The 24,297-nt window shown below is 38.3% G+C and overlaps 1 protein-coding gene across 1 annotated transcript in view; it reads left to right on the forward strand.

Moving 5' to 3' along the window:
- The window catches only part of GPC6 (glypican 6), a 772,237-nt gene that overhangs the window by 546,812 nt on the left and 201,128 nt on the right, over positions 1 to 24,297 (forward strand). The window contains exon 4 of the mRNA XM_056329321.1: positions 10,732 to 10,897. Within this exon, the coding sequence (XP_056185296.1) occupies positions 10,732 to 10,897 (166 nt within the window). The remainder of the gene's footprint in view (positions 1 to 10,731; positions 10,898 to 24,297) is intronic.

Below are 24,297 nucleotides of genomic sequence, written 5' to 3' on the forward strand. Positions count from 1 at the left end.
CTTCATTCACATCATGAAATAAAACAGGAGCATAAGCGAAGCATTATATTCTATTTTGTCCCAGATAACCATCATCTTGCTTTCTACTAGGCTAGAGGGTCTTCAGAAAATAGTATTTAAAGCAGGCTTTGCATTCCCTGCTGAAGCGATGACTGTATTTTCGTACCCATCTTGTCTCTGACAAGGTGTTATCAGCCTATTGCTAATAGTTGGATTTAACGTTTCATTTAAAAACCCAGCACTCTTTGTTATCTGGCCTTTTGAATTTCATGGGGAATGACCAAGAATATGAGCAACTTAAAAAATCATGGTTTGTTTCTATGGAGATTCCTTTGCTTTTTTTCCAAATAGCTCGGGGCTGTTTACACAATTTTACCCTTTGAACTAATTTGAAAAATGTTCATTGTAGGAATACAATGAAGACAAAGATATCAACCTTGGAGTTGCCTGCTTTGCTATCCCTAGAATTTTATTTCTCTCTCTAGTAGAATACCCTCCTTTTAGGACTGGTCCACCCAGTCCCTACCCTTTAGTCACTGCCAATATGCAGCCCAGACAATTCATCAGTCATGTGGGCAGGCACCTGTAAGGAATCTGCATATCCTGACTTGCTGTGTCTAGGAGATTGCCATTGTCAACAAATTCAGGTAGTGATCACCTTACTATAAACTTTAAAGTGACTTTTGCATCATGACTCCATCCATGTTTCCTAGAGCAGGAAAAAGCTGGAACATGTTAGGTCAATCTGTTGTCACTTGTCACCTCAAATTATTGCATAACTTATCATTCGCTAAGACTGCCAATATTATGTATGCATTTATTTCCTTCTCATCAGGGCTAGCGTGTTCTTGCTGACACCACGCAACTAAGACCCACAGCCCTGTGCACCACTCTGAGCTTCATGCCCTTTTTAAGTTAGTAAAACAAATCACAGGTCAGCGAACAGTGAACAAGACTCACTTGTGAGGACTTGTGAGCGCTTACAAGTGATCAGAACAGTTTTGCTACTCTGTCTCTCTGTTTGAGACAACTGATTTTCTTCTCAGGTGCTTTTCTGTTTTGCACTGTGGAACACGGATAGGCAGTCAGCAAGACTGCTCTCAGGTATTTGCATTTCAGACTTCTTGGGTGTTGTAAGTAGGACTGACTTTGACCATTCTTCACATCATTTTCTTATCCAGATAGTGCTGCACAACATGTCTGACTGCTTGATTTGATTATTATCTCCTGCTGCGGCACTTCTCTTTTTCTATCTCAACCCTTTCTCAGAGTTTTCCTTCTGCTTATCTGGGGGTTTGATTTCCAGATTATCAAGGACCTTCCATTCTATTTCTGATTTGTACCTGGACGATACTTAACCCCACGTCTCTGCAACACTTTTTTTTCCTCCCAGTGAGCACAAAGCCACTTTTCCTTGATTATACTGAGCCTAATCTGGCATTTCTTTCCTCACCATTCTTTCTTAAGGCCTCTTTCAACTCAGTAACATCCTCCTACTTTTCTAGTTGGAAAAAAAAAAAAAAGTGGATTCTTCTTTTTTAACTTTAAACATACACATGAAGATATTTGCACATGGATTAGTCATTATAGCACCACAAGAGAGAATAATATGCACCTATTTTAGATGCCTGGTTTTAGGTTGAAGTGAATCTGTTTTGTGAGGCAGCACAGGTCAGATTTTGATATCCGTGTCTAGTTGAGCATATCATACTAAGGACCTCTTCTATAATGCTGGACTTCATGGATTTTCTTTTTGCTCCCCAGATTATTTGAAGTAGCCAGTTTCGGGGGGGGGGTCTGATTCTGTTGCTTGCAGTCATGTCCTGTTTTCAGCCCCGAAAAATTTAGCACATGCTTTCCTCTTAAACCAAGGCCCTCTTATCTGGTAGAGGCCATAGACATTTCTAGACAAGGCTGGAGGAAATGAGCACACTCCCTTTCAAGTGAGATGCAGTGGGTTTTTCTCTCTGGGAAGAAAGCTGAGGAACTATGTTTTATTAAGAAAGTGACTTAAAGTTTATGTTCCAGAAGAGATGGTGGGACTTGAAAAGCCTAACAGCTGTGAGATTCCTTCCTTATTTCTGTGTAAAAGAAAACATCTCACCTCCTGGAAGGAAAAAATGGAATCCATACCTCAAATTCTGTTTAATGTGGGCTTACTCTAACAACAGATGAGAAACATAAATATTTTTCTAGAAAATTTGCAGGGCAGATTTTTCAACTCATTATTATCTCATGGGATGTAAACCCCCATATCCTGGAGTATTTTCTCAGCTTGCACTATTTTTAGTCTAAGAAGTTCTTGGTTTAATCATATTTATAATGAAACAACATTTTTCCACCCAGTTTGCTTGAAATTGCTTATGCCTCTGACAGGTAAAGTGGGATTTAAGAAGAACATTTTAATATTTACATCCAAGCATTCAAACATTTTATTTCATACTTAAATTGTAAAAAAAAAAAAAAATGCTTTAAAGCATCATTCAGAAGTGATTCAAGAGATTAAAAAATAGCTTCACACAAAATATCCTCGTGACTGCAGCTTTTCAAGTGGTTTTCTAAATTTGGATTTTCTGTATTCAGATAATCTGATAAGTAATTTTCTTAGTTTCCTAAAAATAGGAGAAGCTTTTCTTTCCCTCTGTAAGAAGAGGCTCAGTCCAAGTAAACATGTGAACACTTTGTCCTTGTGGCTTTTTGCCCTTGACCTCTGTAGGGAAATTGTGACATTCCACAATTTATCTCACCAACAATGATTTATTATTTGATGTACAACCTCCTGATGTAATCATTTAGAGACTTGCAGTCCTTATTTTCCTATAGCTGGTTTCAGTATTACATGTCGTGATAACTTAGGCAAATCACAGATGAGAGCAGTGCTAATGAGCAGTGTTGAAAAATTCTGGCGCTAACTTCTAGACTTTTACCTATCTAAATACCTTTAAAAATTGCTTGTGATGTTTCATTTTTATATCTCCAAAATGGACTAACAATATTTTTCCACCTTCCAGAACTATACACATATCAGAACACAACTATAGACATACTCAGATGACCAAATAAGTATGAAAAATGCCTCAAATTTTAATAGGTGTTGGAAAGAAGTCCAGTTGCTATATTTCTTGTGATTTCAAAATCACAGATAATGGAAAAGGACATCTCAGTTGGGCAAGAACAATGCCTAAATATTCCTCCTCTTTTAGAAAAAAAATAAGGTCATTCCTGAGCTGCAGTGGAGTAAGTGCTTAACGCTGTACAGTTTGTATCAGATAGTAAATGTGCAAATTCTTTTCTGCATTGTAAAATATTTCTAGGTTCAACTATATTGCCCTAATTTTTTTTCTAATAGTTTCATAAGTATATTGAACTAGAAATTCTATGTTTTCTATAGAAATATTTTATTGGATATGAAAATATTAGATTTATATTTGCCATGTTTTATGTCATCATATTCTTGAGATAGACTATCCCAGAACTGTGGGAATCTTGCAGCTTTTTAAGTGGCTGTAGTGTTTCGTTTTAGTTTGGTATAATTCAAGCACAAAGTCAAAGACACTAGGACAAAGCTGTAGCCCTCAAACCAGGTCTTCTGCCTTTCAGTCATCTGGGATGCTATGAATTATTAGAAAGATAGCTATTTCTGTCATTAGGACGTTAGTATTAGACTAGACTTTTGGTTGATATAAGCGAGTGTTTTCAAATTGACCTTCTACAACATAAATTTTCAATTGAGTATGGCTGATGTAGTATTTCCATTTTTATATCAGATTGTGCTATAAAAGCAGTGAACTGAGATCTTAGCATCTAAAAGCCAGACTGCAACAATAAGAAGTACTTCAGTAAAGCATTCAAATATCTTATGAAGATTTCTGTGTAGTTTTAATTAGGTACACACAGACATATTTTCAGCTGAAATCTGCTGAAAAGAACTTTCTTGATATCTAGATTATTAAATGAAATCAGCAGTAACACAGCGCTCATTAAAATAGCCAAAATATGGACAGGGAGAAAAATTTATCACTTGGGTCCAACAGTGAGCAAATCTTGTTTGAGGAAGAGAAAGTGCAAAAGGAAGAAAAGCATCATTGCCAGCTAAGCTTTCCCCTCTTTCTCCAGTATTAAAAACAAACAACAATCAATGGGAATTAGTTGCAACGTTGAGAAGTTTGTGTCAAAGATGCATGACAAAAAGTAGTGAGTGATTGCATTGAAGTTAATTAAAGATGACAGGAAAGAGAAAAGGACTTGTAGCTCTTAGGATGGCTGATCCAAAGGTTTGCAGCAATCCTATGTACCCTATAAATTGTACTTCATGATACAACTCAGTCTGATCCCAGTTACATCACTGTGACAATGTGTGATCAGAAACGTTGGTTTTGTGCTTAGGAAAAGTTTCCTCAAGTCTAGCAAGTTGAATGCAATGATCAACAATTCTTAATTAAAGGTTTTTCTTCTTCCTTCTCTTCTGAAATCACAAGCTTCTAATCCTTACTTCCTATTTGATTTTAAATATAATCTTGGATAGAAATACTAGAATTATACTGTAAAGGAGGTTTTGGACAGGAAGGGCTAGAACTGGACTATGGAGCTGTCCACAGATACATTAACTTTTTGGTGGAAGAATGTGGGGGGACTGCTACTCTTAGTGGAGTTTGCATATGTCTTGGAGTTGTTTGAAACATGCCAATGTATTCAGGGTCAAACTCTGACCTGGTCACATACTTGAGCATTTTATTATTATTGCCCTAGTCCTATTTGAAACAAAGAAAATTATGCTTGGGAAACTTAGATCATTTTTCCATCATTAAGTTGTAGAAGCACCACACAGATGTCCAAAAAATGACTTAAGGACGTCAGTGCCTCAGATTCTCAGACAGTGCATCATGCCTGTGCAGGACACGTAACATCAGCTTGCTGAATGAAGAGGTGGATGATTTAAGCAACACACAAGTGCTAAAGGCAGAGATTAATTTCAAAACTCCCTCCTATTATAGACCATTTACATAGAATTGTGGGAATAAACTTCACCCTCTTGTATAAAGAAAAGCAATTGGTACCTCATCTTGAACACCAAATGGGGAGGAAGAAGTTTCCACTTTTTATCCAGCAGTCTCATTGTTAATGCATTTGTAAAGCTTGTGAGAAAAAAAAAATGGAATCCTGTTATCCTTCCCAGACTATGGGTTGTTCTAGTGTAGAGGCATTTTAAAAGAGTATCTACTTCGTGGGCCCGTTGGCTAGAAATCAGCTGGTTCCTTCCAGCAGTTTCCCCGCAAAGTCTTCATGCTAAGGAGTAACTATGTGATTCCAATTGGGATCAGTTCCTTTAGGTGCACAGGAAATGGAAGAAGGAGGTTTTTCCCCCATTACAGTCTCTGGGGTGGCACTCAGTTTTGATTTGTTTTGCTCGTATTTGACAGATGTTATCAAATGCAAAGAAATGACAGGATCTGGACCTAAGTATGGCTTTATGCTGTGAGTTTGGGTACATTCAGTATGACTTTGGAAAAACACCTCTACTTTATTACCAGACAACATATACCAGCTACTTTGGTAAGAAATCTCCTATAAATATACGTAGAGAAAACGTATGTCAGTATGTTTAATCCTTCTAAAGGTGACCAGTTGTTTAACCAGTTTGTCTGATTTTTTATATCAGAAATAAGATTTATGCTTGTATACCTGACAAAGCCAGGGTTTATGATTATAAAAACAGGTCAAATACGTAACAAAGCAGTCTTTGCAAATGTGGTGTTACAAGAGAGTACAATTTCATGGCTTTTGCCCAAAGAAGTTCGCTCCTCAATTATTTATATTTGCAAGCTCACCATTGCAAAATCTGTGTTCTAGATGAAATAATATTCCTCCTAGATTTCTGAAAGGGAAAAACCAAGCATTCCGTAATGAAGCCCTTAAGCATCTAGCTTTTTTTTTTTTTTTTTTTTGGGGGGGGGCTTGCATGTATGCAAAAAGATACATTTAGATAAAACTGAACCTGTCAGAAAATGTTACAAAATGCAGTAGTAATATAACATAGCGCTACTGGGCTCAATCAAGGCTCATAAAGGCACTTTTCTCATGTGCTGCATTCCACATATGCTTACACTAAAATGAAGATGTCCTAGTCAATCAGGGAGACAGCATGATATAATTAATGACTCCTCTATAGCAGTTTCCCTAGTTATGTCATTCAGTGTGATCTGATTGATTTATAATATATGATTTAGATAAGGACTAGTAATTTCTAAACTTTGAAGTCTATGCAAATTTCTCTGCTGCTATTAACACAAAGCCAATTGCCACGTATTTTCAAAGAGGAAAAAAAAAAAAAACAAGAAAAAAATACCAAGCTGTTTCCATCCACAAAAATTGGTTACAGGAAAAACTACTGAAACTCCTGAGCTGAGGAACAGCTCTCCTCAGCAAGGTTTTGAATACTTCTGAATGAAATAAATATCTGCCTTTTGACTGGTCTGCAGAAAAGTGTTATCACGTGAGAGACACTGATTTATTTTTTTTAAGATGGGAATGAGAAATGGGCTTTGAAAGTACATTTCATAGAATTTGCCAGCAGCAAGAAGTAGCAAGCCAATTATACGTGGTTGAAAATCAACTTTCCATGATAATCTCCAGATTTCATGTGTTCATAGCTTTCTGAAATACTCACAGTCTAAGCTGAATATTTTTCATGTTTGTTTTTTTACCAATATTGCAGACTGTTAGAGCAAAGTTCAATCATCTTTTGCATGAAAGACAGGTCAGCTGTTGTTGAGGGAGGAGCAAGACGTGACTGTATTCTCTGAAAATAAAGCTAAAGAAAAAGCAGCTGTAGCTGAGAACTGAAACGTGGCTGCTTAGTGAAGGCTAGGTGCACAAAGGCACTTAACTGCTGTAACACAGCAGTTACTTTTAGCCTTCAGACTTCCAAAGGAGCTGAGTTACTTTAATGCTTCCCTGTGCCAGAAATGAGAAGAGTTGGTCACCTAAAGGTTCATCTGTACTGCTAAGTGACAGGGGAATATGGAGCAAGCTTGAGAATGGAACTCATGGTGTGCTTAGGTCACAATTTAACCTCCTGGATGTGTTTTGGACCTCTCCAACTGGCTCTCTCCATGGGCTGTTTGGAGGACACAGACTGCCTCCAGAAAGCCACAGGAAGATACCTGTCTTGTTTTGGTCCCCTCCCTTCTCTCCAAGCCTAACCCACATGCAGTCTAAGCACTATCCAACATAACCTCCTGTCTTTATAAACATGCAGTTTAGACATTATAACTGCCTATTATAAACATGCAGTGTTATACTTAGCTTTCTTTTAGTCCCATTGCCTGTAGTACTGCTTCCTATTATTCCAAACACTCAGAGCTGAAAAATAGCCACAGAAAATAATTATTACATATTTTAGTCACTCAAGCACCAGGTGGGACCCAGTATAGTGCCAAATACTATGTACCAATATGGGATGTGGCCAGCTTGGAGCAGAAGGTGCTAGCAGTAAGCAATGTGAATGTAAGCCAGTCCCCACCACTTGGCCTCAGAGACAGCAGTTGATCTGTGCCTATGTTTTGTTTCACCAGCATAACATCTTCTGAAACAGAGGTCTGCAGTATCCAGCTAGATCAGCAAGGAGCTGCTTGTGTTGGTCTCTGTCAGAGGCTGATACAGATATGTCAGAGGCTTCCATAGAAACTTTCTCCATCTGCTTTCTGCTTGGAGTCACAGCTTGGCCTCTTACCTTAACAAGTGTGTTACTTCTCCCTAAACAAAAGCAGGGCACCTTCCTTTCTTGTAAAATGCTGTTAATGATGCCACCATTTTGTATGGGAGATATTAAAGCATTTGGAGAAGATATGAGACACCTGGGTCCCGCTCATTCTTTTTAAGTGGTAAGATTTTATCCTGATGACTTCGCAGTGGGCTATGTCTGGGAGTACTCTGGTTACAGCTGCTCTGTAATGCAACGAGAATTCAAGATTCATTCGGCCAGCGTAAATAGATATTCTAACTGGCCTTTAGGGTCCTGTCCTAGCAATTCAGGGATATGACCTGGACCTCTGGCAGAAAAGACATGGTAACTAGTTACCTCTCAGGCTACACTTCTGCTAAAATAAGGCTCACATAAATATTTATGATATTTGATTTATATAAATATAATATAAAGACAGGGACTGTCTTCTCTAGCTATGCTTTTCAAGAATGAAATTGCAGGAAGTTTTTGTGCAAGGTCAAGATCCTATAGCTACATGTGCTGTCAGCAAAGTACCAAAGTGGGCTTTGGAAGGTGTCGATGGGAGAACATGTGGATTCTAGCTGAACCCAGGGGTCAAACAGGTGCTAAAACCTTGGTATTGACAAGACTTCTGGGCCTGGCAAGAAACATAATTTTAAGCATGAAAGGAACTTTGCTGGTAAAAATCTTAGTGCCCACAGATAAAAGTATCTCCGGATTTAAGCAGCAATTGCAAAGTAATTTTGAAGATTTCATTGCTGACTAGAAGTATATGCACTCTGCTTACGCCCTGCTTTTGCCGCTGATCATTTTGTAAAAATGGACCTGTTCGAGGTTTGGAGGTGTAAAGACCAAACAGATGGATACGTGACTCTAAATAAAGTAATTCTGAGCAGTGGAAATAATGAAGTCCAGCTTTCCTTGTATTTGGATTTTCTGCTTTTAATAAGGTGAAAGTTGCCCCTGGTGCTTTTTTAACCCATGGGTCATTCATAGCATCATTCCTCCACATGGATTCTTTATCTGTGAGGAACTGACCTCATGCTTCAGCCTTTTCCTCAATAAAGGCAGTAACAGAGCCTCTCTTTTTCTTCTCCCAGCTGCCTCTTTTCAAAAAACTTGTAGGATCTTAATGTACTGAGACCCGAAGTTCTCAGTCAGATCTGATTGAAATTGGCTGACAGTTCAAAAGCTATTGGAAAAGGATGGATAAATATACCTTCACACACACCATCTGAGTGTTGTGCTAGTGAAGTGCATTTCCCTATGAAACCAAGGCAAAAATCACTTCTGAGCATACTCAGAGGCATCTGCTATAACTCTTATCAGAGCCATTGTCATGTAAAAATGTCCAGTTTAAAGAGTATGTTCTGCATAGTTCTCTAAAAATCAGTGATTTAACATCAAAAAGGAGAAAGAAATGCCTGAGAAGTGCCATTTTAGTACAATCCTAGTAATACCAACCATGTCAGTTTAACATGTACTATTACAGTGCAAAGTCAGATTCATGCTTTCAGCACAAGCTACCATGAATATAAAAAACCAGTTTAATCCCTTCAAATTCATATTAGAAGTGTTACATTTATTCATACACTGGCAGAATGAGTGAAAGGAATGCCATTGCTTTGCATTGTCCTGTCCAAGAATTTTGAAATCACTGAGGAACCTGTAGCCCTTTGTTGTTGCTCTGGATTGTCATTCCAGCATGAGAGACTTGTGCTCCACTGTGCCATGACAAGGTGCTATTGCAAGCAGTAGCTAACACACACTTTTAATCCAAGACAGAATTTCTGGCCTGAAAATGCACGTTAGTAGTGCACATGATTTTAAAAGTCTGAGATGAAACAAGTAAATTTTAAATGAGAGGGTGAGGGAAATAATATTTGCCCAAGGAGTTTCACATGGTTGTCAAATGTGACCAATTTGTGCAGTTTAAGTTTAGACATGGAGAATTTAGTAGATGTCCTCCAGAAGATGATATATCCTGCCCTTCAAAAGGCTGGATAAAGAAATGACCCAAAAAGGGCATATTTCTCTCCATTTAACATGGAAGGCACATTGCTAGGTAGATACCCAGCATTTTGATGACTAAAAAAGATGAGGTAAGGGATCATTAGAAATATGCAAATGCAAAAACCTTTCCCTAACCTCCATGCTCCCTCTCCAGGAAACCCATACCCTTCTAATGCAAACTGTAAGACATATCACTAAAAAGTTTTATCTACGCACTACTTCCTTCTGTCAGCCATGCCCAGTGTTAATGACTTTGACTGGAAATCCAAAACTAATTGGGTATCTTACCATTGACTCTGGTGGCAGTTTTAAGTTCAACATGTGCAGCCCTGTTGTGCCATGCTGTTATGTACATTTAAATGTGTTAGACTGTTGTCTATAATGCATTTTGTCACTCAAGATGTTGAAAGCATACAAAAAAACCCCTGTCTGATCTCTTTTTGAAATTGCCTGAAGACAGAAGGGTGTTTTTATCTGGAAGTGGAATTATAACCCTTTGTCATGGTGCAGTCCTGAGTAATTTTATAGAAAACGTCAAGATTATCCTGGATTTACTGTGCTTTAATAAAGAGGAGAATCTGATCCAGAGACAGAGTGACGGACAGTTCTAGCTTCAGTAGGAAGAGTGTGGGGTCTCCTTAGGAGCCTCCGTGTTAGGATCATCTCTTTGCTTTGCTTTCCAGTAGACTTTTTTTTTTTTTTTTTTTTTTTTTTGGGAGGGGGGGCAGGCTGGGCAGGCAAGCACTGCCATCAGTAGGGGAGTGTTGATTTTTACATTCCTGAAAATGGCTGCTGGCTGTGGTAATTGAAGATAACTGGTAGGAATCGATTAGTCTCGTAGGAGCATGTTATTAAGGGTTGAGCTCTTTTCACAAATTGCCCCTTCTGCACTCTACTGCTTGAGAGGCATAATCTCAGCAATCCCGAAATTCACAGACCAGGAGATTGATTTCCTCCTTTTTCTTTTTCTTTCCCCCCCTTAAACTCTGCAGGTCAGTCCCACCCCAGGGTGCATCCGGGCCTTAATGAAGATGTTGTACTGCCCTTACTGCAGAGGACTTCCCACTGTGAAACCTTGCAACAACTATTGCCTCAATGTAATGAAGGGCTGCCTAGCAAATCAGGCTGATTTGGATACTGAGTGGAATCTGTTCATAGGTAAGAAGAGTTTAAATATTAGTGGAAGGAAATGGTGGTAACATCTGCAGAGTTTTGTGAGGTTAGAAGATGTTGTTGGTCAATATTTGCAATGAAGCAAGTGCAGATGCACCTCACTTTCTAATTGACCTTCCTGGCTTGCAGAAAGAAATGACTCTGCCCTGCCCCAAGCCAGTCACATTTTGTATTTCATATTTCCAAAGGAGTGGTGTGGTATTATGGCTTCTGAGCTGAATTATTACATGGTACGTGAATGCTGAGAAACCTTTGGTTGAAAATTTAATAACAAGCTTAACATGGCAGAAATAGTATGTATTACAACTGAAAACTAGGCTCTTGCAAGCTGAGAAGATAACATTGTATAACATCCAGTCAACATAAATCACAACAGCTGCTGTTCTTAATTCTGGTGGTATATAGGCAAAAAAACTTAAAAAGTTACGTACATGAGAAGTATTGATTAAAATAGCTTAATGTCTCCCTTTCAGTGTGCTGAATGGAAAGTACCAAACCTGCAATCAAATGTTAGAATGGACAGTTTTATTCACATAATTCTTCACTCAAGTAAACTAAGAAGAAACAGGAACAATATCTCCTTTAAAGAGCCATCCAGTTATCCTGTAAGGGATAACTGAAGGGAAAAAAAAACCCAAACAGACAAAAAACCACTTCCCAGAAGAGTAGCATTTAACAAGAGATGAGCTTCAAGTTGCTTTTGATGATACACAGGATAGGATAAGGAATTAGACCAGGATAATGATAATACAGAAAGAACAGAAAAAAAGCTAGTTACACCAGTCACTAATGAGCATCCTAGCTTAAACTGGATTTCAAGAAAATGAAAGCAGCTGGAAAATACAGGATAAAGCTCTTTATTGCAATGAAAGAAAGGAAATTTTATTTTCTACTTTTGGAAAGACAAAGTAGGAACAAACTCATTTTGTTTAATTTCAAACCCCACTAACCAATGTGACTGAAAATTTGACTCTGACTCATTCATGGACTTCCACTTTACTCAGCACAGAGGTGGTGCAAGATGGATAGGGAAAAGAAAACAGGATGAAAAATGAATCAGAGTATGAGAAGTGAAAAACAGCATTGAGTGTGCTATAAAAATAGCGTAAGACAAAAATCTAAACAATAATAATAGACAAATGATGCAAATTAACATGCCTTCTCAGCCCCTTGTACTGGTTAGAGGAGCTGCCATCGGAAGCAGCGCTGGATGGATGGATACCGCTGGGATTAGTGGTGTGAAGAGTCAGTTCATCATCAGAAAGCTAAGTAGGAGCTGATGGGAAAACAATGCTGACCTGTTAAAGGCATTGCATAAGCTGCTTTCCCTTTGTCATCAAAGAGTAAACAAAACCTGAACTGTCACTAATTCTGGTCAAGGGAAATAATGTAGGCTTTTAGAAAAAAAGAAAAGTATTTTAAATAAAATAACATGATTTTTATTAAGGCAAGCACCTGTTCAAATTGAAGGCTGAAAGGTAAGATTTCAGGTCTTAAGATCTCATTTTCTGGTGCTTAAGATTCAGTAAGAGTGCTGGGCAGGGTGAGGTGTGTGTTGGAAAGTGTGGAAATGCTTACAGATTCAGACTTTCAGAGTCTTTGATGCAAAGCCCTTGTCTTCATCAATATCTTTCGGATTTTGATTGTTCCTGCTCTCAGAAAAGAAAAACTAGATGAAAGCTTGTACATTATGTTAAAACATAGTGCTAAGTTATTAAAGACTATTTAATACACTTGTGCCTCTCTAAAGGAAAGCAGTCTGCTATGCAATTACCCCTTCAGGTCAGTGATGACAAGGCAATATAAAGTACAAATACATCAGGACATATTTCCTTTCTTCTACCTGTACAACTTCCCCTCTACAGCTTGATGGGGAAGGGAATAGAGAAGGAGAGACGGAGATTTTCCTGTGTTTAGAAAAGGTATTCTGTTTTATCCCATTTTTGAGGCCTCTGACAGGTTTGCTGAAGATGAGGGTCCTCAGTCCTTCCTTTATGAAAGATTGAAATGTGGCAAGTTGTCTCAGTCTCTGACAGGTGTCAGAGGCTTTCTAATAACACATGCAATTCCCTTAGTACTAAACACAACAAAACTTCTACTTAGTGAATTAAAACGAACAACAGTACTTTACAGCACCGCTGAGCTATGAAAGATTGGAAATTATGCATGAGCAGTTTTCATCCCTCCTCCGATACTAGGAACCATGCACTAGGAAAAAAAAATAATAATTTTGTGCACTAACAGTCTCTGCATAGGCAGGAATCCCAAATGTTAGTGCATATTCATGCAGAACAAGATAGTTTTGCTTAGCTCATAATCTGTGTATTGCAAGGTCATTTTGGCAAAAGTTGGTACTAGGAGAAAACTCTCAGATGTGTTTGTCAGTAACTAAGCAAATACTGTAGTCTGGACTGCATGTTCTGTATTGTTCTGGAGTTACTGTAATTGTCCAGTGACACTCAGTATCTACAAGTGAGGAGGAGCAGAGGAATGTAAACGGGCGTTCTGACAACAGGATGTGTTGCATGTTCCACCTAGTTTATAAATATAAAAGTCAGGACTGAAATCACATTTATATAGCACTAATAAATCTTGCATCTACTTTCAAAGCTAGGGAGAGTGGGACAGCTTCCCCTAAACATCTGGTGCTTTCCAAGATTTTATAGACTGTGAAAATTGGTAAGAGGTGAAACAGCTGCAGCAACATGACACATGGTTTATTATATTTTTCCTGTTTGTGTCACCTTAAGGTCTGTGTCCTCTCTGTGTAATGTTTTATTATAGGGTTTTTGAATTTTGTTGCCTTCATTATTGCACAATAGAAGGCAAATGTAGCATGTCTCATTCCAGCAGAATTCCTCTGAAACCCAGAATTTTGCCTGAGAAAGGAAGACAGTCTTTAATAACTATATTATATTTATGAAACTATAATGAATAAATGCTTTTCCCAGGTATCTATATAAAATATTGAATAGGTGTTTAAAAGTAAACCAGCCACACTGACTCTGAAAATGTGTATTTTGACAAAGCTTGCTTCTGATGCTTTGCCTGTTACCTCTCATAATCTCCTTTGCACCAATATCAAGTAAAGTAAGCAAACGCAGGATAAAAAGAATGAGTAGAGGAATTGTACTGCTGAGGAAGGAGATTGCCTCAGGGAAGGAGCTGACTGATTCTGTGGAATGGGGAAAATGGGATTTTCTCTGACTCATGGCCCAACAGATACAGCCAAAATTATGCTTCTCTCCATGGAGCTCTACCAATTAACAGCAATAAGGATCAGGGATCTCACTGTTCATTCTGTCACAGAAACACAGAAGAGGCAGAGACAGTGATTCCCACTTACAAAGATTCAAACTCCATCTATCTTAGGGAATTACATTCAATTTTTTAGCAATACTGTTACTCCTCTTTCTCTAGCTACCCTGTATTTCAATACCTGTTTCTGTCCTGAGATCCTTTGACTTTCTCTAACATTAGCTTTCCCTAAAATTGATCATTTATTTCCTTTTAACTGCTCTTTCTCTCAAGCAGGGATGTCAGTTGAGCAATGAGCTCCCCTTAGTGGGCACCACACTTTCTCTTGGCACCCTCATTCAGCTTCAGAATCAACACCTGCAAAAAGATGATTTCCTGAAAGCAAGTGCACCTCATTCTGACCACAGCCTTATCCACAAGTTCAGGATGGCAGAGTGGCCATAACCAATATGGGTTTTGCAGGATTTCTTTCAAAATTAGCAGTGAGGTTAAGATAGCAAAAACGTAGATGATGCTAAATCTGAACATCAAGCAAGATTGTGAACCAAATATAATAGTTCTTCAATAATTCAGAACAACAGAGGAGTAAAAATCCAGGTAGTTGCTTTAATGACAGCAATGACTGTACCTGGGCTTTTATTGTGGACATCTACAATAAATCCTAAATGCTTTGTTACTGTGTTTAGCGACAAAGTGTACACTAGTGTAGTAATTGCGTAGTAGTGTAGTCCATGGATTGCAGCAAAGCAATCCATGGGGATGTGCCACTGCATGGCTATTTATACTAGCAGAAATTACAAGTAATGTAGTTGGGTTTTTTCCCTAGGAATTATTCAGCAGTAAATCAGACACACCTTGACCTTACTCCCATGTTTTAATAGGTGGGAGATTGCAGAAAACACTTCAGAAGTTGTGGAGTAACTGAGACGTGCAAATGGCACTGATTCTGGGGGCTCAGGGCCACATACCTGGCTGTGAAAAGGAGCCAAAGGGCTCCTGCACTAGCTCATGTCCACAGCCATCCTCCTGCTCAGGCTGGAAAGCAAGTCACTTTCCTAGAAGTGCATTCAGTACTTGACAAGCTCTGTAGTGTGGCAAGGCAGAGCAGCATGCGGTGTGTTTATACAATGGTATTCAAGGCCAGCAAAGCTGGCATCCAGGCTGAGACACCTCTTACTGCCACCGCCCCGCTAGACTTCAGCCACAGGAGAAAATCATATATGCAAGGTTTCAGCAAAAGTTTTCCCTTCCAGTCTTGAAGTTATTTTACTCACTGTCATTACAGCAGCTCTGCACTACTAATAAACTTTCCCGTTACTGTGCTTTAAGAATCCCTTTTTTCATCCCATCAGTATGACTCAGACACTTACCTTAGGAGACCTCTTGATGCAGAGCATACCACGCAGTCTTATAGCAACTCAATCATTTTAAGCAAAACTCCCATCAAAACCTTAACTGCTTACTCCTAATGAAAGCTTTAGAGTAATGAAAATCTGCAATCACTTTTATTTACTGCTTACAAAAGCTTTCAGGACTCTGTGTTTTCTCTGTTCCGTGTGCAAGCATAAGGATAAACATTTTCCTTTTAATGCTTCAAGACACCATCTAGATTTTTCTTTTTTTAATGGCTTATTACAATAACAACTGTGTTCTTCAAGACTCACTTTGGTTCATGGAAAAATCAGTCTATAACTGTAACAGTAATCCTTTACAATTTTCTTGTTCCTGTACGTACAGCTACTGTAAATAAATACATCCATAGCTGTGTAGGCCACTACGTATTAGGTTCATGAAAATAGGGAACCTCTGAAGTGTATCGAGATGGCATTCAACATACATTGGGGGGTTTGCCCCTTCTTTCTCTGAAGCATACAGCATCTGTCACTTCTATTTATTCTTACACGGTACAGACTGAAGACTGACAATCTGTTTTAATTCTCAGTTGGCAAAAACTTGGTCCTGCTTGATCATGGTAAGTGAGCACTAAAACCAGAGATTTTAGCAGCTTCAGTTACGTGGCACTTCAATTTCTTCCCTCTGCCACACTCCTTTATCATTATATGAAAGTATGCTGTGATATTTACGTTAGCCTCTCATTAGGACTCTGGGAGAAAAAAAAAATATATTATTCCTCCATGGAGAGGCACTGCAGAAGGTTCCTGCCGTCCTGGGGTGCCACTACTCCAAACTCAGAGTTTCTGGTAGAAATTCATGAATTTTGGTTTGTTGAGTATAAAATAGGTACTTGAATGCAAACACAAATTTCATAATGTGCATCTTGTGCTGATATGAAAAATGATAGCATTCATAGTTAATGCAACCTAAAAATCAAAACCTGTATATAAAGCCTTATTTTCAGTTAGTGTGTTAGCAAACATTTGATTGTTTAGACTAAAATCATCATTTCTTACTTTATTCCTGAATGAAATGCATTATGACACTTCTAGTGAAACCATCTTTGCCACCCACCAGAATGAGAATAGGAAACATTATCTTAACTTAATTCCTTTCATCTTTTCTACCCATTTCTTAAAGAAAACTTAGTGCCTCCAGACTTTGGAGAAGTAATATTTTCTTTAAGTCTCTTGTCTGTACAGACTATAGTAGCCATTATTACACACCAATGTCTATTCCCTTGGTTGAAATGCCAGGGTTTGGTGGATGGCTCTAAGGGTTGTGGAGCCCCATCCTGATTATATATGAAAAAATGGAATCTGTAGTTTAGAATTGTTTTTTTCCCACTTTCACTGTTTCCCAAAAGCAAGGGAAAATCAGTAGAGCATTCTGTTGTGTGATACAACTGCAAATTCAGTTGCTCAAAAGTTGGCAACAAGATTTACAGGTGTCAATCTAATGTTGTTTATGAAAAAAACCTTTAGCATGCCTCAGGCCCACTAGTCTCCACAATGCACAGGTAGTCTACGCAAAGGAATCTGCAGTGCTAGTAAAAAAAACAGACTTAACATCATAAAACTATTAAGTCAGTTCAGGATAAAAATATGTAGTTGCACAAATGAAAAGTGATCTCAACTTGATAATAGTGAAATAAAAGATTACAGTATTATAATTTTAAACTTCTCTGATAAGCTGTTGCTTCCATTATCCCATATTTTCCCCTTGTTTTCCAGAAATTATAGAATCACTCCCTACAATTTAAATATGATAGTCAGAGTATTAGGAGCACCCCTGAAATAAAGGGAACATCACCATTCGGTGAGGTGAATAACGTGTAGAAGAGGGGAACTGTATTTGTTCTTTCCCTACTGATTCTCTTCCCTCAGAAGTATAAAGGATACACTACCTGGGCATGTAATTCTTCAGATGGTAATGAATTCAGCCCGAGAGAAGCTCTCTGAAGTTGTGGGACTACCAGCAGCATGCAAATAACACCAGCACCTGCCTGCTGCTTAAACTCTACTTACACTGCTAAACCTCTGTGCCTCCCCTTGGGGCGATACAGTTTCTTGCAGGCAGTTCACAGCATCCATTGCCCTGTAAATTTGCTTTAGAATGTGTCATGAAGAAGGAGGTTCCCTTCTGTGGGACTATGGGGATCTTCTGCTCCAGTTACTGGCTCGAAAGACCTGGGACTCACCTGGCCTGATCTTGCTGTGTTCCTGACACCGTGGGCAGCTCATTACTAGAAGGATGCACCCTGGAAGGATGCTAATGGCTTCACTCAGAGTGATTCTTGAAAACTGCAGCTCCTAAAGAGGAGCTGTGGGGTTTTGAAGATTCAGATGCTTAGCGGAGTGATGGCAGCAAACTTCTTGGGCTTCTAAGCTTTGACACGACTTGTGGAAATGAAGTATGGTGATTAACTATGCCATTTTTGTTAAGGATAGAAAGATATTAGTGCATGTGAAACACACCCCCCACCATCATGTCACATGACAGTTACAAATACAGGGTCGAATTCAGCAATTCTAGAATTTTCTGCCTTTGTGCTCTGTACAGAATACTCTTCAATTGTATGATTTCTGCATTTGCAGGAAAAAGCTTCTAAAAATTTGAACTGGTATGAGAGCCACACACTTAGCATTTTCACCAGGCACAACGGAGCCCTAAGCTGACTGCAGTATTTAGATGCTAAAGCATCTTTTGAAAATAACAAGGCTGATCAGCATTGTCAAAAAAAGCTTAAAAGATTTTGTAATGAAACCACTGGACCCACATGATGACTTTTTAGTTCCATTTCCATTCCTCACCACCAAGTCCTTCACATCATTTTCCATCAAAGCGAAATGACTGGCTAGCACACGTGAGCGCAGTTTGGAAGTTGCATAGAACAGCAAATTCCTCTGTGTGTACGTCCAGGAGAAGAGCTGGGGAAGCCATTTTACACTGCCCTTCAAAATGCCATGAATGATCATAGGGATGTTACATGAAACATCTCTAGAAACAGGAGAATATGTTATTTATTGTTTGAATACTGTGTGAATCAAGAGTTATTTCGTACTTCTCCAAGTCCATAGCTATGCTCTCTCAAGGGACTTCTCACTTCCAGGAGTGCAGTAAACAATACTGCTCTTTCTGTCCTAGGTTACCAGGTATATTAACACCTCAAAATAGTTTTCAGCGGAGGAGTTGATCTCTCAATTATTTATGCTTATGTAGGGCTGCATCTGTTTACCTGTAGGGGCATCCCTCAAGCATTTCACTGTGCTGACCTCCCTGTTTCACAGGCAAAGCACCAGCTGGAAAACATTGTGCCTCCTACCTGGTCTGGTTTCGCTTCTGGTTTGGGGTGCTTGGGGCACCCAGTCTCTCTGGCATATGAAATAAGGCTGTGAATGGAGCACACGCCCAGAATCCAGAACTCGGCCATGCTCTTACAGTTCAGTTATCTGAAAGAGCTACTTCGATGCAGTTGTTTTTCCAAGGAGTACAAATCCAAATGAAGAACGTGTGACTTTTTTCATTTTTCTCAAGCAGAAATAAAAATAAGTCTGCTTTAAGCTTCGTAAACCCCTAATGTGCATTATTTTGAACAATGCAAAGAGACTTCTTTCAAATGTTGTGAGCAGGATGGGTTAAATATCAGTGTAATTGGTTTGAGCTTGCTACTTTGGCTGTACTTAATTGCTGTATTACACTAGGAAGCGTGAAAATTGTGTCACATCTATAAACATATCTTCAGTTACATCATCATTTGGCTTGGTCAGTATTGATAAACTTCAGATGATCTGAATGTTATGTTTTGCAGACATTTTTATTTTTAAGGGAAAACATAATGATACAACAATTTGAATCTTGCCCGGAGGAATACTGAAGGTTATATTTCAACTTTTGTCTCTTTGTTCATTTTTCTGCATTTTATTTCTGCTTTTATCCAGATGTACTTAAGAAAATATATCTGAGAGAAGTGTTTTGTTGCGCTGTGGCATCATTTCATACTTTTAAAATATTTTGTCTTAGAATCCATATCTATTTTAGAAAGCTGCATAAATAAGAATTTGTTTTCATACACTAAAAATAGAGCTTGAAACTATGCAATATTTTAAATTATCTGTTTTTTTCTGGTAGGTTGATTTACTATTTCAGATTCTCTAAACTTCATATTAGAAACAAATGTTAAATGATTTTCTCCATTATTCAGGTAAATGTAGTGGAGAGATGCATGTAACAGAGCAAATTTGCTCTAGAACAAGACACTTCCATACCTTACAACTATCAAAACACTTGGTTATACCTGGAAATACTTTGCTGAAGTTATTATACAATATCAATAAAAGGTGATAGGTGCAAATCCCTTACTGCAATTCTGTCAAAGCAAAATTGACATTGATTTGCTTTGTATTATAATTTTGAGCCATTGCCTGATGAAGGCTAATGTGCTTATGATAATGTCTTTGGTAGTATATTAACTTAACCATGTCCTATGACCATAAAAGAAAGTCTGCTGATGATACAAAGCTGGGAGCAGTGGCTGACACACCAGAAGGCTGCGCTGCCATTCAGTGAGACCTGGACAGGCCAGAGAGCTGGGCAAAGGGGAACCTAATGTTCAACATGGGCAAAAGTGTAAGGTCCTGCACCTGGGGAGGAGCAACCCCATGCACCATACAGGTTGGGGCTGACCTGCTGGATGGCAGCTCTATGGAGAAGGACCTGGGAGTTCAGGTGGACAGCACGTTGCCCATGAGCCAGCAGTGTGCCCTGGTGGCATCTGGAGTGCTGTGTCCCTTTCTGGCCCCCCTGTTCAAGAGAGATGGGGACCTAATGGAGAGGGTCCAGTGGAAGGCTACAAAGATGATGAGGGGACTGGAGCATCTCCCTTATGAGGAAAGGCTGAGAGAGCTGGGCCTGTTTAGCCTGGAGAAGACTGAGAGGGGATCTTACCAATGTCTACAAATACCTTAAGGGCAAGTGTCAGGAGGATGGGGCCAGGCTCTTTTCAGTGGTGCCCAGCACCAGGGCAAGGGGAAATGGGCACAAACTGCAGGAAATTCCACCTGAACACAAGGAAGAACTTTATCCTGAGGGTGGCAGAGCACTGGAACCGGCTGCCCAGGGAGGCTGTGGAGTCTCCTTCTCTGGAGACATTCAAAACCCACCTGGACACAACTCTGTGCAACCTGCTCTAGGTGACCCTGCTTTAGCAGGGGCTGGACTAGATGATCTCTCGAGGGCCCTTCTGACCCTGACAATTCTGTGATTCTGTGATTCTGCAAAACCCCACATATTTCTTTTTGAAATACAGAAACAAAGCAGTGTTGGAAAACAGCCTTAATTTCTCTTCACAAATAAATTCTAATGCTCTACATGAATAATACACCAAAAAAAGAGATTTTTGGGTTGTAAATAATCTGCCAGATTCCGTTAATGAGACATTTGGGGATTTCATAGTATCATTTCCTTATGCTTTTTTAGTCCTTGTATTTCAGAGCAAGTTTCAATTTGATGTTTCCTGAAGAATAAAAACTCAGTAAAAGAAATCAAATGTGTAGACAAACTCAGTATAAATTGCTAAATTTTCTTTACTTTTTAACTGCTTATGCAGGTCTTTTTTGAGCCATACATATCAACAAAATCTCCAAACCTTATTAGTAATATGGCAAAATCTATTCAAATGTATAATTTTGTATATATATATTGATTAAGTACATATGTCCCTTAATGTAAAAAAAAATGTTCTTTTTTTTTTCCTAATGAAGCCACATAGAAATACAAGGGCACACATTACACTCAGTCAGGGTTCTCATTTAAGAGACACTTTTTAAGGATAAGCTGATAGAAAAGGGTAAGTGTGGTTGACTGAGCTATAAATTCCTCATGATTTGGGAAAGAGGCTATGATAAAGATCCCTACACAACACTCTGTATCAGTGCTAGATTTATTGGAGAAAAAACTTAAAATCATTAGAGAGATCAGAATTTTAGTGAAACAAAAGATTCAGGAAATAATTATTTCTTTCTGGTAAGGTTCCTAGGGACTCCCTTCTTGCAATATGTCAACTTTCCATTTCTTATTCTAAAGAATTTTTTTCAGATGCAAGAACTATTGGGAAAATCATAGATATTTTTTTCTCCTTTCTCTCTGCCTTACTAACAGAAAGTCATACCATTTCTATACTCATGAGAACTAGTTTGCCCCAGAGTGCTATGACAGAGCTGGTAAGGCCAAAATTCATTGAGCATTTTTGTAACAGTGTAATCTGAACATGTTCTGATGCATTTGGGAGATTCTGATGTGTTTAGAAGGTAATGTGAAGTAATATGAAAAGCTCAGGTCTGCTGTTTCTTATTTCTCTATGTTACTCAGTGTCACATGCCCTGTAATATAACATTCAACATCCTTTAATGTCATTTATATTGCAAGTTAACCTATGGGAGTTTAAACTCCCATAACATGTATTTTTCACTTAGCCACCAGAATCATATGCTGAACTTTCCATGTCAGTAGGAACTCACAGGCATAATATCACACTTCAATTTGCAGGACCAGTAAAAAGCCTTTCTATCTGTCTTGTTAACTCTTAAAATACAGGTAACTATGTAGGAGAAAATAGCAGCTTTAAAAATAAAGAATGCAATTTTTGGTTCCACTGGATATTTGTTGCTGACCTCGAAAGAGAATCAAATTTTTCAACCAAGCTTTGCGTTCCAGTGTAATGTTGTGAAATGAGATGAAGGTCAGTCTTCACTTTCAGTGTGCAGGTTACAACAGCATCTTTCACTTAGCCCAAATGTAGGATGAGATGAAAAACATCACTAAACTGAATGATGTACTGTAGTAAATGGGCAGTGCCAAAAAGGCAAGAAGTCATTCTGAGCATGAGCCAATAAAACATAGAGCACTCACAAGTTGCTAACTTGAATTTCAAAGATGAAATGATACAGAAACTCTTCCAGTAGATTTCACTCTTCTAATAAAACATGTAGGATCATACCCACTGGCATTTAGTTACACTTCAGCATCCTTATTTTAATACATTGGTTAAAGGAAGCTGATAGGATGTAGACTGTGTCTACAATAGGAACATAAGAGTGACAGTTCTGGCATGCATAGCTACAGTTTGTGATTCGTGTCTCATTTATACACTCAAAATAAGGGGTTTATGTACTTCTTATGACAAACTAAAAATGAATCCAGTAATATTTTGTTAGTTGAAACTGCTGACATCCACAGTGCTGGAAACATACTCTAAATCAGGTTCTCCTTTTTGTACTGCAATTGTTCTTTGATTAGCTTTTCATACCAATTAGAAAATGAAATGGTTGTGTTTCCTTTCTAGTTTATCCTGGGAGATTTTCTGTCAGGAGCACCTTTCTGTGGGAGGCATGAGAGGTAGATGCTCCAAGCTATGCTGATGGGTAAAAACACCTTTTAGTGATACAGAAATCTTCTATTCCAGATATTAATGACTGACATTCTCATTTTAGCACATTGACTGCACTCAGATAAATCACTTCTAAATTATTAGACAGCTTTGAGTCCTTTCATAATATTTAGTTTGACTGACTACTCCATATATGATTAATACATTCTTACAATATCTCTGAATCTTTTATTGATATAAGTGCATATTATATTCATATGTTCAAATGCAGGTGCCAGAAAAATACATATAGAACCTACTTGTTTGACTGATGTGTGTTTTGAAGAGTTTATACATAAATTAATATATAAAAAAATACACAGAAGCAGAACTATGGTAATAATATGTTAGCACCTTTTTAAGAAGCCTCTGACATTTCATTTGTGATCAAACTTCTTTATAAACGTTTCATAAAAGTATAATAAATTACTCAGACTGAAATCAGAAGGGACAGCATGGCAGAACTTTAGCTGATACAAATAGTTTACTAATGGAAATATGGCAGTGATCAATATATGAAGATCTAATTCCACTGATATTGAATGTCTCTCTAAAAAAATAATTTCAAAAGGAAATTACTTTGTTAAATGATTTGTTACTGATAGATGAAAGAAGCAAGTCTTTCTTTTTCTTTCTGTGGAAGCACCTCAAGGTCCCTGGCCCCCATTCAGTTCAGGAAGAGAACAGCTGCTTGATTCTAAAATTTGTCTCCCCTTACAAAAAGGAATTTGATAGTTTGAGTGTCTAGTTATTTAGGCCATGAAGTCAAAAGCAGAGCTGCTGCGTAAGTCTGATGGGTAGAGTACGGGTAGCCTTGTATAATGTTTCAAGTTGGATTCAGGTTTGCTTGAAATCTGGCAATATTAAACCCAAATGTAATCCGATAGAGTTTGCATTAGGATACTTCTGTTTCAACATGCCTTGTTGCTATCATCCGAGCAGAACAGGTTACAAAACACAACCTCTAGACAGCTACTCTTTACAGGGAAAGAAACAATCAAGTAAACTTTACTTGCACTTTTTGAAGAATAAATGGTCTCAGAGGGAAACAACAGGCTAAAAATAGCTTTTTCCAAAGTACGACACTGTATTTTCACTTAATCTTCATTTTATACTCATCATTTTCTATTCATTTTATGCGCAGATGGTGATATAGGTCCAAATTGTGTAGCTTTGTGACTTTATAGTACTCTTTAAATGACAAGAATGCAGTCCTTCTCAGCTGATGCCAGTATACTTAGTTTCATTGTTGTTGTTTGTGGGGGGTTTCCCAGTTCTTCTCACCTCTTAATTTTTGATGTTCCAT

The sequence above is a fragment of the Falco biarmicus genome, chromosome 2 (genome assembly GCF_023638135.1).
Source record: "Falco biarmicus isolate bFalBia1 chromosome 2, bFalBia1.pri, whole genome shotgun sequence".
NCBI lineage: Eukaryota > Metazoa > Chordata > Aves > Falconiformes > Falconidae > Falco > Falco biarmicus.